This window comes from Dromiciops gliroides, chromosome 2 (genome assembly GCF_019393635.1).
Source record: "Dromiciops gliroides isolate mDroGli1 chromosome 2, mDroGli1.pri, whole genome shotgun sequence".
Taxonomy (NCBI): Eukaryota; Metazoa; Chordata; class Mammalia; order Microbiotheria; family Microbiotheriidae; genus Dromiciops; species Dromiciops gliroides.
Window position 1 is genome coordinate 689,823,898 of NC_057862.1, and position 14,198 is coordinate 689,838,095.

Genomic DNA, 14,198 nt, shown 5'->3' on the forward strand with positions numbered 1-14,198 from the left:
TGAGTGGAGATGGCCCTGGGTGCTTTTTAAGGTAATGGGGGGATGTGACTTGCTCAGTATCACACAGCTAGTAAGTGTCTGTGGTGAGACTTGAACTCAGGTCCTCCTGACTCCAGGGCCAGCGCTCTATCCACTGTGCCACCTAGCTGCTCCCAAAGGTTTACAACCACCCAATTAACTCCCCCATAATAAATCTGACCCTTACAATCCAGACCTCACTCACGGACTACATACAGCAAGTAGCTTGCTGGTTATTCTCCCTGACTCAAGACTCTTCCCCAACCCAGGGCTTCAGCCATCTGTCAAATTTATCTTCCTAAAGCTAAGTGCTGCCTATATCACCCAGCTATTCACCAAACTCTGATAACTCCCAAGCACTCCCAGGAGCAAATATCAGCTTTTCTATTTTTCATTCAAACCCCTTTATAACTCAGGCCCCTCCTTCCCCTAAACTCCACCCACCTACCCCAAGTACTCCTCCATGCAGTGACCTTTGTTTCCATGGTGTTTCTTCACCTGAGACACTCTATTTCTCAGGGCTGATTTCCACTGACTATCTCCCAGGCCTAGAAGGTTCTCCTGCCTCATCTCCACTTCCTGACTTCTTTCAGTTTCTTTCTTTTTTCTTTTTTTTTTTGGTGTGAGACAATTGGGGTTAAGTGACTTGCCCAGGGTCACACAGCTAGTGTTAAGTGTCAGGCCAAATTTGAACTCAGGTCCTCCTGACTCCAGGGCTGGTGCTCTATCCACTGCGCCACCTAGCTGCCCCCCTTCAGTTTCTTGTTAAAATTCCACCTTCTGCTTTCCCATTCCCACTCAATACTAATTCTTTCCCTCTATGATTATCTCCAATTTATCCTGTCTAGAGCTTGTTTGTACATACATTTGTCTGCTGCCTCACTCCTTAGGCTGGGGACTCCTGGAGGCTACAGACTTCTTTTTTTGCTTTTGTTTTTGGTCTTTGAATGCCCAACACTGGACACTTCATAAATGCTTATTATTTTATCAACTAAGCAAAAGGCAGTGAAGTGCTTACTATGTGCTCTGTAGTGTTCAAATTCTTCAAAGGATTGTTCTTGAGTCATTTCAGTCATAAAAATTTCCTTTACTCAACCAGAAATTGCTGTGTCCACTACCAGTGCTGGAGAATACAAAGAAAAAGGAAATAGTCTTTGACCTCCAGGAACTTCCATTCTCTTGGGGAGAGACAACATGTGCGGAGCTAGTAAATACAAATTTATTTAGGGGGCATTTTATTTCTCTTGGGACGACGCTTTCCTTGGGATATCAGGGGTGATGCTAATGAGATTAAGCAGAAGAAAAACAATGTGTGTGTAGAATCAAGGGGTTTCCAGGCTGTTGTATTACTTCTTTAAGTGACTTTGGAGAAGTCCCTTTCCCTCCCTTGTTAAAATGGGGAAGGGTGGGGGTGGAGGGGTCAGCTGGTGATGTCTGAAGTTTCTTGGAGCTCCAGGTTTACAGCCCTAAGAGTCTGAGGCCCTTCCTCCCCATTTTTGGACCTCAGGTTCCTCCTTTGAAAAATGAAGAGGCTGCACTACTAGATAACCTCTAAGCACACTTCCTACTCTTGGTCTGTCAGCCTGGGCATGTGTTATAGGGTTGAGTTGCAACTGAGTCCCCTGATGTTAGGCTGTTGGAATAACCATTGCCTTACCAATGCCTGATCTCTCTGGGGTACTTTAAGGTTGACAAACTGTTTCACTGCCTATCTAGCTCATTGGAACCTCCCAACCGTCCTTCGAAGCAGCCTGGTGTGGTACAGAGCCCACAGACTCCCTCCCGGCCTCCTAACTTCTCTGGCTCCTTTTAACACTCAGACTAAATGCCCCCCCCCCGCCCTTTCCCAGGGAGTGCCCCAGTAGCAATGTCTTCTTCTCTGAGGTAGAAAAGTGTGCAAGCTGTATGCATGCCTAACAGATATGCATGCTCTCCTCCAGGAGACCGTGCCCTCACTGAGGGCAGGGTCTCCTTTTGCTTTTTCTTTGTATGGTAAGTGCTTTACACAGGACCTGGCACATAGTAGGCACTACATATCCACTTGTTGGCTGATTCTTTGTGAGGCCATGGGAAAATCCCATGATCCCAGGCACTACTCTTATTTACAGAGCAGATGCCAATCTACCTCAGAATGCCGGTCTCCCTGGTGCCTTCCCACTAGGAGTTCCCAACACAGCTGAAGTTACAAATCTGAAACCCTCTCCCTGCCCCAAATAATAATACTAACAACAATAATCCTGCAAGAGAGATTCTATGCAAATTATCATCCCCATTTCCATAGCAGACTGTCCCACACTGCCAGGGTCACAGAGTGGAAGCAACTTTCATCTGAGCCAGGAAGGCTGGAGGTACAATTGAGATATTTTATCCTGGGCATCACTCAGAGATGGAGCCTAGAGCAAACAGCTATTTAGCAGTTTTTTGCCTTTCTTTGGGCCCTCAGTGCTTAACACCATACTTCTTGACCTACTCATTGCCTATCTGCCCCACCTCCCACCACGACCCCCACTCCCCTTAATGTGCTTAATGTTTATGGTTACGGGTCCATGTGCTGGTAAGGCTATGAACTGGGTCATTAGTGACTCCATATGAAAGGTGGTTTCTTGGGGGTCAGGGGTGTCTGAGACCTTCACGACTCACAAACTCAATGGCTGGGTCCTGCTTCCCTTTCCCCTCCCAGGAGACCTTCAGGTAACAGCTGCTGGGCCATTTGTCTGGGATATTAAGTCAGCCAGACTCCCCTTCCAACTCTGGAGAGCAAAGTCAATCCTACTAGTATATAGTAAGCATCTACTGTGTGCAAGGAACTGCTAGTTTCTGGGGACACAAATGCAGGATTTGTCCTTTAACTTCCTTCCATGATTCTGGGAAGCTTTTCATTCAGTGGGGGAGGCTCTGTCTCTTCATCCCCTAATCCTGACTCTTCATTATATCTTTGGGAGCTAAGCACAGCACCTAGTTGGGAGGTCAGTAGACCATTTCACAAAGGGGGAGGCTGAGCCAATAAGCCAGATTTCCCATTGGACAGAATCAGAAAGACATGCTCCTGGTGAGGAGTCATGCACCAGTCAAGGCAGAAAAGCTGAGAAGTGCCTGAGGCAGAGAGAAGTTAAAAGGTGACTGGGCCAAGGTTACATGCCTGTACACATCAGAGACTGGGGTTGAACCTAGGCTAGCTGGCTGTCCAGGCTGACTCCTTATAATGACAGCGACAATGGCCACTCATTTAGCAGGCTTTAGAAAGTACTTGATCTTCAACAACCTGGCCAATGAACTAGTGTAGGTGCTATTATGCCCACTTTCCAAATGAAGACATGCAGGCCAAGGAAAGGTGAGTGGCTTGGCTAAGTTCTCACACAGAGTGAATCCTGGCCAGTTCTTCCAGCTCTGCAACTTTGTCCCAGAGCTATCCAACCCCCTCCCCACCACACAGCAGTGCCTTGGAATCTCCCTTTGGCTGCTGAATGGAGCTGAGGGGGTTCATTCTGATTTGTGAGTTCTCCCCTTAAAAACAAGCCATACCCAAGGGAAACACTCATTTTCTAGCTTCTGTGGCTACGCATGTGGGGGTGGGAGCAGAGGTTCCTTGGAGAGGGGAGGGAAGGATCTTTCTCAGGACAGGGGCTGCAGAGTTTGTTTGCTTGGGTCCTGGGGAGGGCAGGTCTCTCTTAGTTAAGGGGGTTGTGAGGGCCTCTCTCAGGACAGGCACTTCAAGGTTCAGGAGTTAGGAATGTCTCTCTCTCTCTCTCTCTCTCTCTCTCTCTCTCTCTCTCTCTCTCTCTCTCTCTCTCTCTTCTCTCTTTCTCTCTCTCTCTCAGCAGGGGCTACAGGTCTGGACACACACTCTAGCTCAGAGGCTGCCACAACTGCGCCTTTACCTGGACTTGTTAGTTCAGTCCTTCCCTATGTCTGAAATCTGCACCTGACGAAGGCCTCTGTTGTGTGGCAGGACTAGAAGGCAGGCTATTGGACAGAATGGCACTAGTCTAGCCTAGAAACTGCCCTTAAATCAACCTGCAGGGCAGGTGAAAGGAACAGCCAACCTAATATCTCTGGAAACACCCGGGGCCTTCCTTTGCCTTCCTTTCTTCTGACTGTCTGATGACAAACACTATCATTTACATGGCCCATAAATTGTTGACGCATGCATTTCTTCAACAAATGCACTTCCCTCATGTGGGGCAGACTGCAGGATCTGGGATATAGGCAGCAATCCTCCTGCATCACTCATTCTAGTAGGAGGAAAAGATACACCATTAATCCTTGAGCATTGATCGGTTACTTCCCACCAACCAAGCACTAACCTTGGTCCTGGGGATCTGCAGAGATACAATAACAGATGAAACAATCCTTGCCCTCAATGAGGTTACTTTGTATTAGGGAAGAATAACATGTGTACAGATAAGTATCCACCAAATATATACAAAGTAACTTCTTTTGATGGCGGCAGGACCTGAACCTCATTACCTTTATATCTTCTATCCTCTGTGCCTTTTCTGGCAAAGGGCCCAGGCTCAGAAGAAGTTCTTAAAATTTGTTGAATAAACAGCTTTTCCAAGTGTCCAGGCAATGCTCAGGAGATGAACCATTTGTTTGAAATGACCATTCTCTAAAGCAGGGCTTCTTAAACTTTTCCCACTCAAGACCCCTTTTGCCGGAGAAACTTTTATATGACCTGGGTATATAGGTATATAAAATAGGTATACATAACCTTATACTGTTGCCAAATTTTCATGGCCCCCACATTCAGTTACCCACAGTTGAAGTGGTGAGGAGAGCTTTGGGATAGAGAGCTCGGGGCTGGAAGCCAGTCAGCTCACCAGACCCAATGCCCGGCTATATGAGAATCTCTTGGCTTCTTAGAGGTGATCTTAGTATTGCCTATGACTCCTGTGCTTTAGAAAGCTACACTGTTTAAAGGGATCTGACAAAAGCTGAAGACACTGCAGGTGCTGTCCCGTTTTAGCGATAAGAGAAAACCTTATGGTCAGAGGGCTTGCTTCACAGTTGATTAGGATTCATAGCTATGATTTCCAGACTTGACTCCAAGTCTGCTTTACTCTGCGCTGCCCAGGGCTGTTGTCAGAACTTTTAGAGGAATTCTTCTCTAGACCCTGGCTACTGGCTCTGTCTTTCAAGTTGGAAACACTTTTGAGTCTGGTCTCTCCAGACCAGCCAGCCCGGTTCCCAGAGGAGGCTCAGCAGTCGGCTTGGGCCCCCCACTGATGATTTTTTTCAGCCACAGCCAAAGACTAATTTACTAAAGTGTAGGGGTCACTAAGCTGATCGAGGTCCCGATCTTAATTTCCATCTCCATCTCTCTAATTGAAGGCAAGGAATTGTTCCTTCACAGAAATGAGGAGAGGAGGCCTCTTTTGGTTTCTCTAGATGGGGAAACTGAGACACACAGGACCGTCTAACAGTTTGCCAGGGTGGGGAGAACCGATCCAAATGGCTCCGAACTAGCGTGCGGAAAATACTCCTTACTCTTGCCCGGGCAAGTTTGCCCTTAGGACCTGGCAGGGAGCAAGGCCCAGAGAATGGACTGGGGCCCCCAAAGAGGTCTCAAAAAGGACCTGTCCTTTCTTAAGGATGCACCTGCCAACACACAGACAGGACAGGGTAGCACGGATGACCGACTGGCTGGCAGGCCAAAAGGTCACGGACGATGGCCAGGCAGGAGAGGGAAAGTAGGGTGGGGGCCCTTCTTCACCTTAAGGGCTAAGGGTGTGTTGGGGTGAAAGGAAAGCAAGGCAGGTGCACTGCCTGGGCCCAGCCCCCATTTCCTCTCTGTTTCCCTTCCCTCCCCTTCCCCCCTTTTTGCTCTCCCCTCCCCCCTCTTCCAAGGAAGGGACCTCCCAACTACAGCTGGCAGAAGGGAGGAGAAAAGGGGGTCGAGGGGGAGGGGGAGCGCGCTGGCCGCTGGGGCCCGGGAGGAGCCGCACGTGTGCGCCGTCCCGGGCGGGGGAGTCCCCGGGAGAGCACGTGCCGCGGCGCGCGGGGGGCGGGGAGTCCCGAGGAAGCTCGCGCCGCCGCCACCGCCGCTGCTGCTGTTTCTTCTTCTTCTTCCTCCTCCTCCTCCTCCTCCTCCCCCGCCACCGCCACCTCCGCGGCCCCCACCTCCTCTCGCTCCCGCTCCCGCTCCGGCTCACGGCCCTCGCTGGGGGGCAGCTCTAACCCGCGGCGCCGGGGACTCCGGGAGGCGCCAGTAACGGCGGCAGTGGCTCTGCGGAAACTTTGCCCCCCGGCCGGCCGGCCGGCCGGCGCTCTGCTGTCCGTCCAGAGCCCAGCACCCAGCCTCGCCGCCTCCTCCGCCTCCTCCTCCTCCACCCCCCTTTGTGTGCCCCGCCCCGGAGGCGGTGGCGGCGGGCAGGTCGGTGCAGTCGGTCCTCTTCCGGCTCCGGGCTGGGGGAGGGGGGAGGCTCCGAGGCCCTGGAGGGGGGAAGGAAGAAGGGGGGCTGGGCCGAGCCGGGCCGGGGGCCGGGAGTCGGGGGAGCAGGCAGGCAAGCAGGCAGACCGGCTGCCGCGGGGGAGGGGGCCGGGGAATTGGCCCCAATCGGGATTGGGCTCGGGGCACGACCCTGCCCCGGTGCCAGCGGGGTGAGCAGGCGGGCCGGAGCAGCGGGGCGGGGGAGGCGGTGGCGGCGGCTGCGGCGTCCTAGCCTAACCTAGCCCGGCCCGGCCAGCCCGGCCCGGCTGGGGGGCGGCGGCAGCCGCCGCCGCTACATTGTTGCACGGGGGCGCTGCGGGAGAGATACAGTGTAGCGGAGCCAGGGCGGGGAGGGGAGGGGAGGAAGAGAAGCAGGAGGGGTGGGGAGCGCCGGGCGGGGGGCGGGGGAAGCCGCCGGGAGCCCGAGCCGCCGCCGAGTTCCCAGAACAAAGGAGCCGGAGCGGCGGCTGTGGCAGCTGCAGCGGGCCGCGGCCGGCCCCTCCAGCCCTCTGCGCTCCGTGCACCGGGCCATCCTCCCCGCACCCCTGTTCCCCGTGCTGCTTCTCGGGGCCAAGCAGAAGGCTCCAGGACCGGGGAGGGGGAGGATCGTGCTCAGGCACTGGGACCGGGGCCTTGGGGCGGGGGGGGGGGGGCCGGGGGGGGAATCCCTATTTCCACCTCCGCCGGGAGGCGAGGGGCAGAAACCCCTTGGCACATCAGCGCCTTCCAGCTCGAGGAAAACTTTTCATTTTAACTCCTGAGACCCCTTGGAGAAGGCCGGTGGACCTTGGCACCCCCACACCCACTCCAGGAGAATTTAGGAGGGGGGAGGGAATCTGTCGGGAGGCTCCTAGGGGCCCAACTTCCTAGGAAGTCTTCCACAAGGGGCGGAGCCTTGCCCCCTCCCTACTTTTGATCCCGGCCTTTGGTAAATATTGGTGCTTCCCCCGAAGCTGAGGGTGTACAGGGTCTAGTCTAGATTTGGTCATGTGCCCCTCCCCCGAATAAGAAAAGGATTTGGTAAAGTTGTCCCTGATCCCAAGGTGATGAGCCTCTCCCCCACCTCTTCTCTCTCTCTTCCTCTCCCAGGCTGTACCACCTTCCGTCTACTTCATCCTGGTTCCTGAAAGAGAAACCCCACCCCCACTGAGAAGCCCTCCCCCTCCCTGTACCACCTACCAGCCCCCTCTTCCCCATCTATCCTCCTCACCTGGTGCCCTGGCACCGCCTCAGGGAGGGTGAAGGACGGCACCCAGGGTCAGAATGATGCCATCCCGGGAGGCTGCTGCTGGTATCCTTCCCCAGATCCCAGGCCCTGGCAAGAGGGAAAGTGACCCCCAGCGGGCCACAGAAGGCCAAGAGTGGCGGAGCTTGTAAGGAAGCCTGGTGGCCGCTGGCAGCTCGGGCAGCTCTAGTCTCCTGACTTCAGGTGTGGGGGGCCCTTACCTGAAGTGTTGGCAGCAGATCCTATGCCCCCCACCCTGGCAGTGCTATGAGCCAGTTTCAGATGCCAGTGCCAGTGCCCGTCCAGCAGGAGCCACCTGGCCTTCCCAACTTCCCTCAGGGCAAGGTGATGCCGGGGAGCTTCAGAGGGGCTGGGCTCCCCACCGGGGTGGCAGGGAGCACAGAGCAGCAGCCTGGGGGGTGTGGAGATGGCCGGAAAAAGCGCAAGCGCTGTGGGATGTGTGAGCCCTGTCGGAGACTGGAGAATTGTGGGGCATGTACCAGTTGCACCAACCGGAGGACACACCAGATCTGCAAACTCCGCAAGTGTGAGCTCCTGAAGAAGAAAGCAAACCTGCTCAAGGAGGTAAGCCACCTGGCAGTAGAAGGGAGGGGCCTGGGAAATGGGTTCCATTGGCACTGGGCTGGGGCATCCCCTCCCCTGGTGCCACTGGGATGAGCAGGTGCAGAGGGCATGGAGGCAGTGGGCACTGGAAAGGTCCTGCCTGGCATGGGACTGGGGGTGGGGGTGGGAAGAAGCCTCCAAAGGGGATTCCTTGTCAAGACTGACCAGGCCAGTTTTGGGGGGCCCTTTCCAGGGTGTCGGAAAAGTCATTCGGGGGCTTTCCAGCAGCCATGGCAGGGTTAACAATCTGGCAAAAAAGCCTTACACTCCCTGCCCAGCCACTTAATCTTGGACAGCTGTGAGCCATTAGTGTCTTCTTTGATGTTTGCCCTTAACTTGGGGGGGTGGAGAAGAAGGCAGTCTGCTTTCTTAGCTTTTCCTTTCTTGGTGAGAAAACTGGAGGTGGTCTTAACCAGTGGGAGATACCTGGGAAGGGGCCTGCTGATGCTGACCATGACTTCAGGTGTGGGTGCTAAGGAGGGTGGGACATCCAGTGTGAGTGGCATGTGGCTTTCACTTTATTACTGAGGGACTAGGCCACTGAGACCTTCCGTTGAACTTCTAATGCCAATTTCAAGGGAGGGAAAGCTGGCACAGGTGCCTGGGGACCTGATTTTCTGGGGAAGTCTCCCACAAGGCGTGGGGCTTTCCATTTGGAACTGGGGCCCATCAGTGCTGCCTCATCCCCCACCAAGGGTGTCTGTCTCCTCTGGTGGTTGTGTCTGTGACAGGCTTCATGTCCCCATCCCATCCCTTTCTCCATCTCAGAAGTCCTTAGCACATCGTAGGTACAGTGGAAAAAATGCTGGTTTTGAAGGGCCTGGCTTAACATTTCCACTCTGATGCTGGTTACCTGAAGGATTTTGGCCAGAACGTTGAACTTGCCTGTCAGTCATCTGCAAAGTGAGGTTAGCCCCTCCAGACCCATACCCAGAATCCTCAAACTGGATGGGTTGGAGTCCTTTTGAGCCCTGAAACTCCACTTGGGTTTGGGGGTGTTGTGTGGGGGAGAGAGGAGGGCTAAAGAAAGGCGATGGGGGTGAGTGAGAAGGACCTCAAACAATGGTAGACCCTAGTGTTGCTCTTCCATCATCCCCACTAGTCTCCTGCACCCAGTTCCCATCTGGAATTCACTTGTTGCGCCTGGCAGGAATCCCACAAGAGGAGCCTTGGCCGGGGCTGCAGACAGAGTTGGTAGACCTTGAGAGGGGAGAACCGGAGCTGACAGCAGCAGAACAGACTGCCCGATGAAGCCCCGGCCTGGGCATTCCACAGCTGGACTTGGAGTCCCAGTTCTGTGGCTGAGCTGCTTCCCTCTCTGGGCCGCAGGATGCTCCATTAGCTATGAGTCGGTTTAGCCAAGAGATATCAGTTAGGTTCCAGGAAGTTTATGGAAGCATGAGTAGTCCTGGGTGCCTCGGAACTGGAGAGTTGAGGGAGGGCAGAGCAGCTTAGCCACCAGACAGGGGACTCGTGCGGCTTAGGAGCTAGCTATTGGGCGAAATCTACCGGGCGCTATTCTGAGAAGAGCCCGGGAGGCTCATTCCTGCCAGAGGAACTGGGCTGGGGGCAGGACTAGGGCAGGCCTGGCCCCCTTGCTGATTATCCCCTCCTTTTGGCAAGAGAAATCTAGAAAGGCTTTCTCCTGCAGAGCTGCTATGTGCAATGACCTTTGCCTTTGAATTTGCTCCTTTTCTGGGTAACTTCAAGGCAAGAGTACGTCCCAGGCTTCCAGTCTAGGTTTAAAGCAGATGCCCAGATCACATCTTCATTCTGCCCAAACCTGGGGCTACAATTCCGTGGTGCCATCTAGAACAGATTTGGTTAAACTCTGCCAGCGTTTGGGCAAGCACCTACTATGTGTGAGCCCTTGGATCTGCAGCTTCCATGATGGAGACAGTCACAATAGAGTAAAAGCTGGAGGAGACCCGAGGCTGTCTACTCTCTGCTGAAGCCCAGGAAGGTCTAGTAACTTGTCCTGAGGCCCATAACTAATAGCTGCTCTACAGTTGGAAGGGATTTTAAGTCCTTGAGGCAAATGACCTCATTTAGCATTTTAAGAACCTGAGGCTGGGGGAGGTTGATTGACTTGCTCACGGAAGGTCGCAGCCAGCTAGTAAATTTCAGAACTGGGAGTAGAATTTGGGTCTAACTTCTTTTCAATTATTTATATTTATTTCATTAAATATTTCCCAATTACATGTAAAAAACATTTTTTGGCAATCATTTAAAAAAATTTGAGTTCATGGGGGCAGCTAGGTGGCTAAATGGATAGAGCACAGGCCCTGGATTCAGGAGGACCTGAGTTCAAATATGACCTCAGACACTTGACTTACTAGCTGTGTGACCTTGGGCAAATCACTTAACCTCACTGCCCCAAGGAAAAAAAAAAAGAAAAAACTTTGAGTTCCAAATTCTCCCTCCCCACAAAAGGCAAGCAATTTGATGTGGATTATACGTGTGAAGTGACACAAAACATTTCCATATTAGCCATGTTGCAAAAGAAAAGGCAAAATGAAGCAATAAAAATCGAGTTTTTTTTTAAAAAGTGTTTCAATCTGCATTCAGAGTTAATCAATTCTCTCTCTAGATGGGGGTTTCTTAAACTTTTTTCACTCTTGTCCCCTTTTTGCCAGAGAAATTTTTATACAACCTCGGATAGGTAGATAGAATAGGTGTACAAATCAAACATTTGCTGCCAAATTTTTCGTGACCCCTACGTTCAGTTACTTGACTCCATATGGGGTCTTGACCCATGGTTTAAGAAAATTTGTTCTAAAGGTGGATAGTATTTTTCATCACGATCCCTTTGCAATTGTCTTGGGTCATTGTCTTGATCAGAGTAGCTAAGTCTTTCACAATTTCTCATTGTACAGTGTTGCCAATACTGTGTACAATGTTCTGGTTCTGTTCACTTTGCATCAGTTCATGCTAGTCTTTACAGATGTTTTTGAAACACTGCTACTGTTCATTTCTCATAGCTCCATCACAATCATATCCCACCATTCGTTCAGGCATTCCCCAGTTTACAGGCATCTCCTCCATTTCCCATTCCCTGCAACCACAAAAAGCTGCTCTAAATATTTGTGTCCAAATGGATCCTTGCCCCTTTTCTTTGCTCTCTTTGGGGTACAGACCCAGCTGGGTCGAAGGGTAGGCACAGTTTTTAGCCCTTTGGACATAGTTCCAAATTGTTCTCCAGAATGGTTGGACTAGGGAACCTGGGTCTTCTGGTTAGAGCCTGTGTCCCTTCCACTGGACCACAGTTGTCATGGGGAGAGGAAAAGGGGGTGGGGGGGAAGATGATTCCTATGCAGTACTCTCCTTTGCTTGCTTAATCCACAAGGAAAGGACCATCCCTTCTCTACACCTAGCAGCAGGACCAGGCCTTGGATAAAGGACTTAACCCTGGAAGATCACCTAAATCCATCCCTTGAATCTCAGGAATTTGCTTCACTAGATTTGATTCTTCCTAGCCCGCCCCACCCCCACTCTGGGCCCCGGGTGCAATAACAAAGATAACCAAACCTAGGGCTGTGACCCCGGGGAGGCTTTACTCTAACCTGGGCCATGTGACCCATACTTAAACAGGCCTCGGATGTTGCAGATGTAGTGTAATAGTGGAGAATCAGGTTGGAAGGGACCTTCCCAGGCTGCTAGTTCAACTTAATCTCCAGCCAACGTAACTGGGAAGTGAGCATTCATTCTTCACTGAAAGGATTCCTCTCTTGCCATAGTAGCCCAGCCCACTTTGTGGATTAGGGTTAGTGGGCAGGGCCTGTTTTCACTTTTGTCTTTGTCACCCCTCTACCTACCACAATGGCTGGCACCCAGCACGTGCTGACTAAAGACTTGTAGAGGAACTTCCAAAAACGTCTTGCTCCAAAGTGAATACAATAGCCCAGATGTGCTCTGGTTTGGGAAGACGCCTCAGGACACTTCCCTCTTCCCTAGACTTGACTGTGAAAAACAGTGTTAGACTTGAGACCCAGGGAAAAGGCACTAGCCCCTCCCCTGCCTGCCTGCCTGCCCTCATAGACCTATTCTGATGTTTGTGGGCCAGCCCTGTGCTCTCAGGTTGCTCTCCTAGGCTAACCCTCCACCTCCAAGTCCTTGCGAGAGCCTCCCATCCCCTGTTTGCTCCTGGCTGCTTTCCGGTGTTTCCCGAACTTTTCTTTGCTCTTCAAATGTGGCTCACAGAAATGACCACCCTTCATATTATGGACTGACTTGATCAGAGCAGAGGAGAGCAGGATTGTGGTTTGCTCATTCCTAGAAAGCCGTGCCCCTACTGCCGGCCTGACCTCTCCAGAGCAGTTTTGGCTTTGAGACACTTGGGTCTCAGATCCTTGTTTTTGTTTTTGTTTTAATTTAAAAAAATGTTTTGCCCAATTACATGCAAAGAGACTTTTTGGAGTTCCAAATTTTTCTCCCTCTCCCGAGGCCAGCAAGCAATTTAATATAGGTTATACGTTACAATCATGTTAAACATATTTCCACATTAGTCATATCGAAAGAGGAGAATCAGAACAAAAGGGGGGGGGGAAGCAAGGAAATAAATAAGAACAATAACAAAACAGCAACAACAAAAGTGAAAATAGTCTGCTTCAGTCTGCATTCAGACCCCATAGTTCTTTTTCTGAATGTGGACAGCATTTTCCACCATAAGTCTTTTGGTATTGTCTTGGATCATTGTATTGTTGAGAAGAGTTAAGTCTATCACGGTTGTTAGATCCTTGTTAGACAAACTACTGTCTATACACTTCCTCTGATTGGCATTGGTTGGATTTTTGAACCCAAGTATAAAAATTTACATTTATCCCTCTTATAATTTATCTTATTAGAGTCAACCAATCATGAGATCTATATATTAGCTGTCTCCCCACCATACTTACAGTACAGTGTTGTGTCACCTGCAAATTTGACAATGTTCCCTGTCTTCCTCCAAGCCTTGTTAGAAATAGTGAACAGAGGGGTGGCTAGGTGGCACAGTGGATAAAGCACTGGCCCTGGATTCAGGAGTACCTAGTTCAAATCTGGTCTCAGACACTTGACACTTACTAGCTGTGTGACCCTGGGCAAGTTACTTAACCCCCATTGCCCTGTGCAAAAAAAAAAAAAAAAGAAAGAAAGAAATGGTGAACAGAATGAGTCAAAGGGTCCTGGACTATTGACATCCTTCCAAACTGATACAGACCCATCAATGACTTCTTTTGTGGTCTGGTCACAATAGCAGGTTGAAGGCATTTCATGGTATTGTCTGCCAGGCCCTATTAGGTACTGCCCTTTCAGTCTCGTGTGCTCCCTTACTCCAGTCTAGGATTTAGAGACTAGATCTGTGATTTCATTTGGACAAGGAATTCTGTGAAAAGACTCCTACTACTGGGCAAATAGATGCCTTCTTTATGACTTGGAGTCTCAGAGACTAGCCTGGAGCAGAGGTGTCTCCCCCACTACCTGCATAGCATGCACAATACATTGGGGTGTGCCTGGAGCATGTCAAAATAGCATTGGGAAAGATTTAACAAAATAAAACTATGGTGGGGCAGCTGGGTGGCGCAGTGGATAGAGCATCGGCCCTGGAGTCAGGAGGACCTGAGTTCAAATCCGGCCTCGGACACTTGACACTTACTAGCTGTGTGACCCTGGGCAAGTCACTTAACCCCCATTGCCTCACAAAAAAAAAAAGAAATTAAAATAAAACTATGGTAAAGCAGATAACAGTACATATTAAGACTAAGTCAACCCACATCCCACAGGGATCCTTATATATGGATAAGTGGCCCTGTTTCTGTTTGCGCTGGATGACACTGGCCTAGAGCTCTGAGACATAGAGTGTTCATTTTTCCAGTCACAAAATCTTCAATGGTACTTGAACCAAGGTCTTGCTGACTTCCAGGC

General features: G+C 51.2%; 1 protein-coding gene across 2 annotated transcripts in view; it reads left to right on the forward strand.

Annotated features, from left to right (window-relative positions):
• Positions 1-6,155: 6,155 nt before the first annotated feature.
• The window catches only part of TET3 (tet methylcytosine dioxygenase 3), a 145,982-nt gene continuing 137,939 nt past the window's right edge, over positions 6,156-14,198 (forward strand). Inside the window, exons 1-2 of one of the 2 annotated variants that reach the window (XM_043986352.1) lie at positions 6,156-6,391; positions 7,538-8,258. In XM_043986352.1, the coding sequence (XP_043842287.1) occupies positions 7,941-8,258 (318 nt within the window). In that variant the 5' untranslated portion in view covers positions 6,156-6,391; positions 7,538-7,940. Of the gene's footprint in view, positions 6,392-7,173; positions 8,259-14,198 lie in introns of those variants that run through there. The other variant, XM_043986353.1, reaches the window with a different exon arrangement.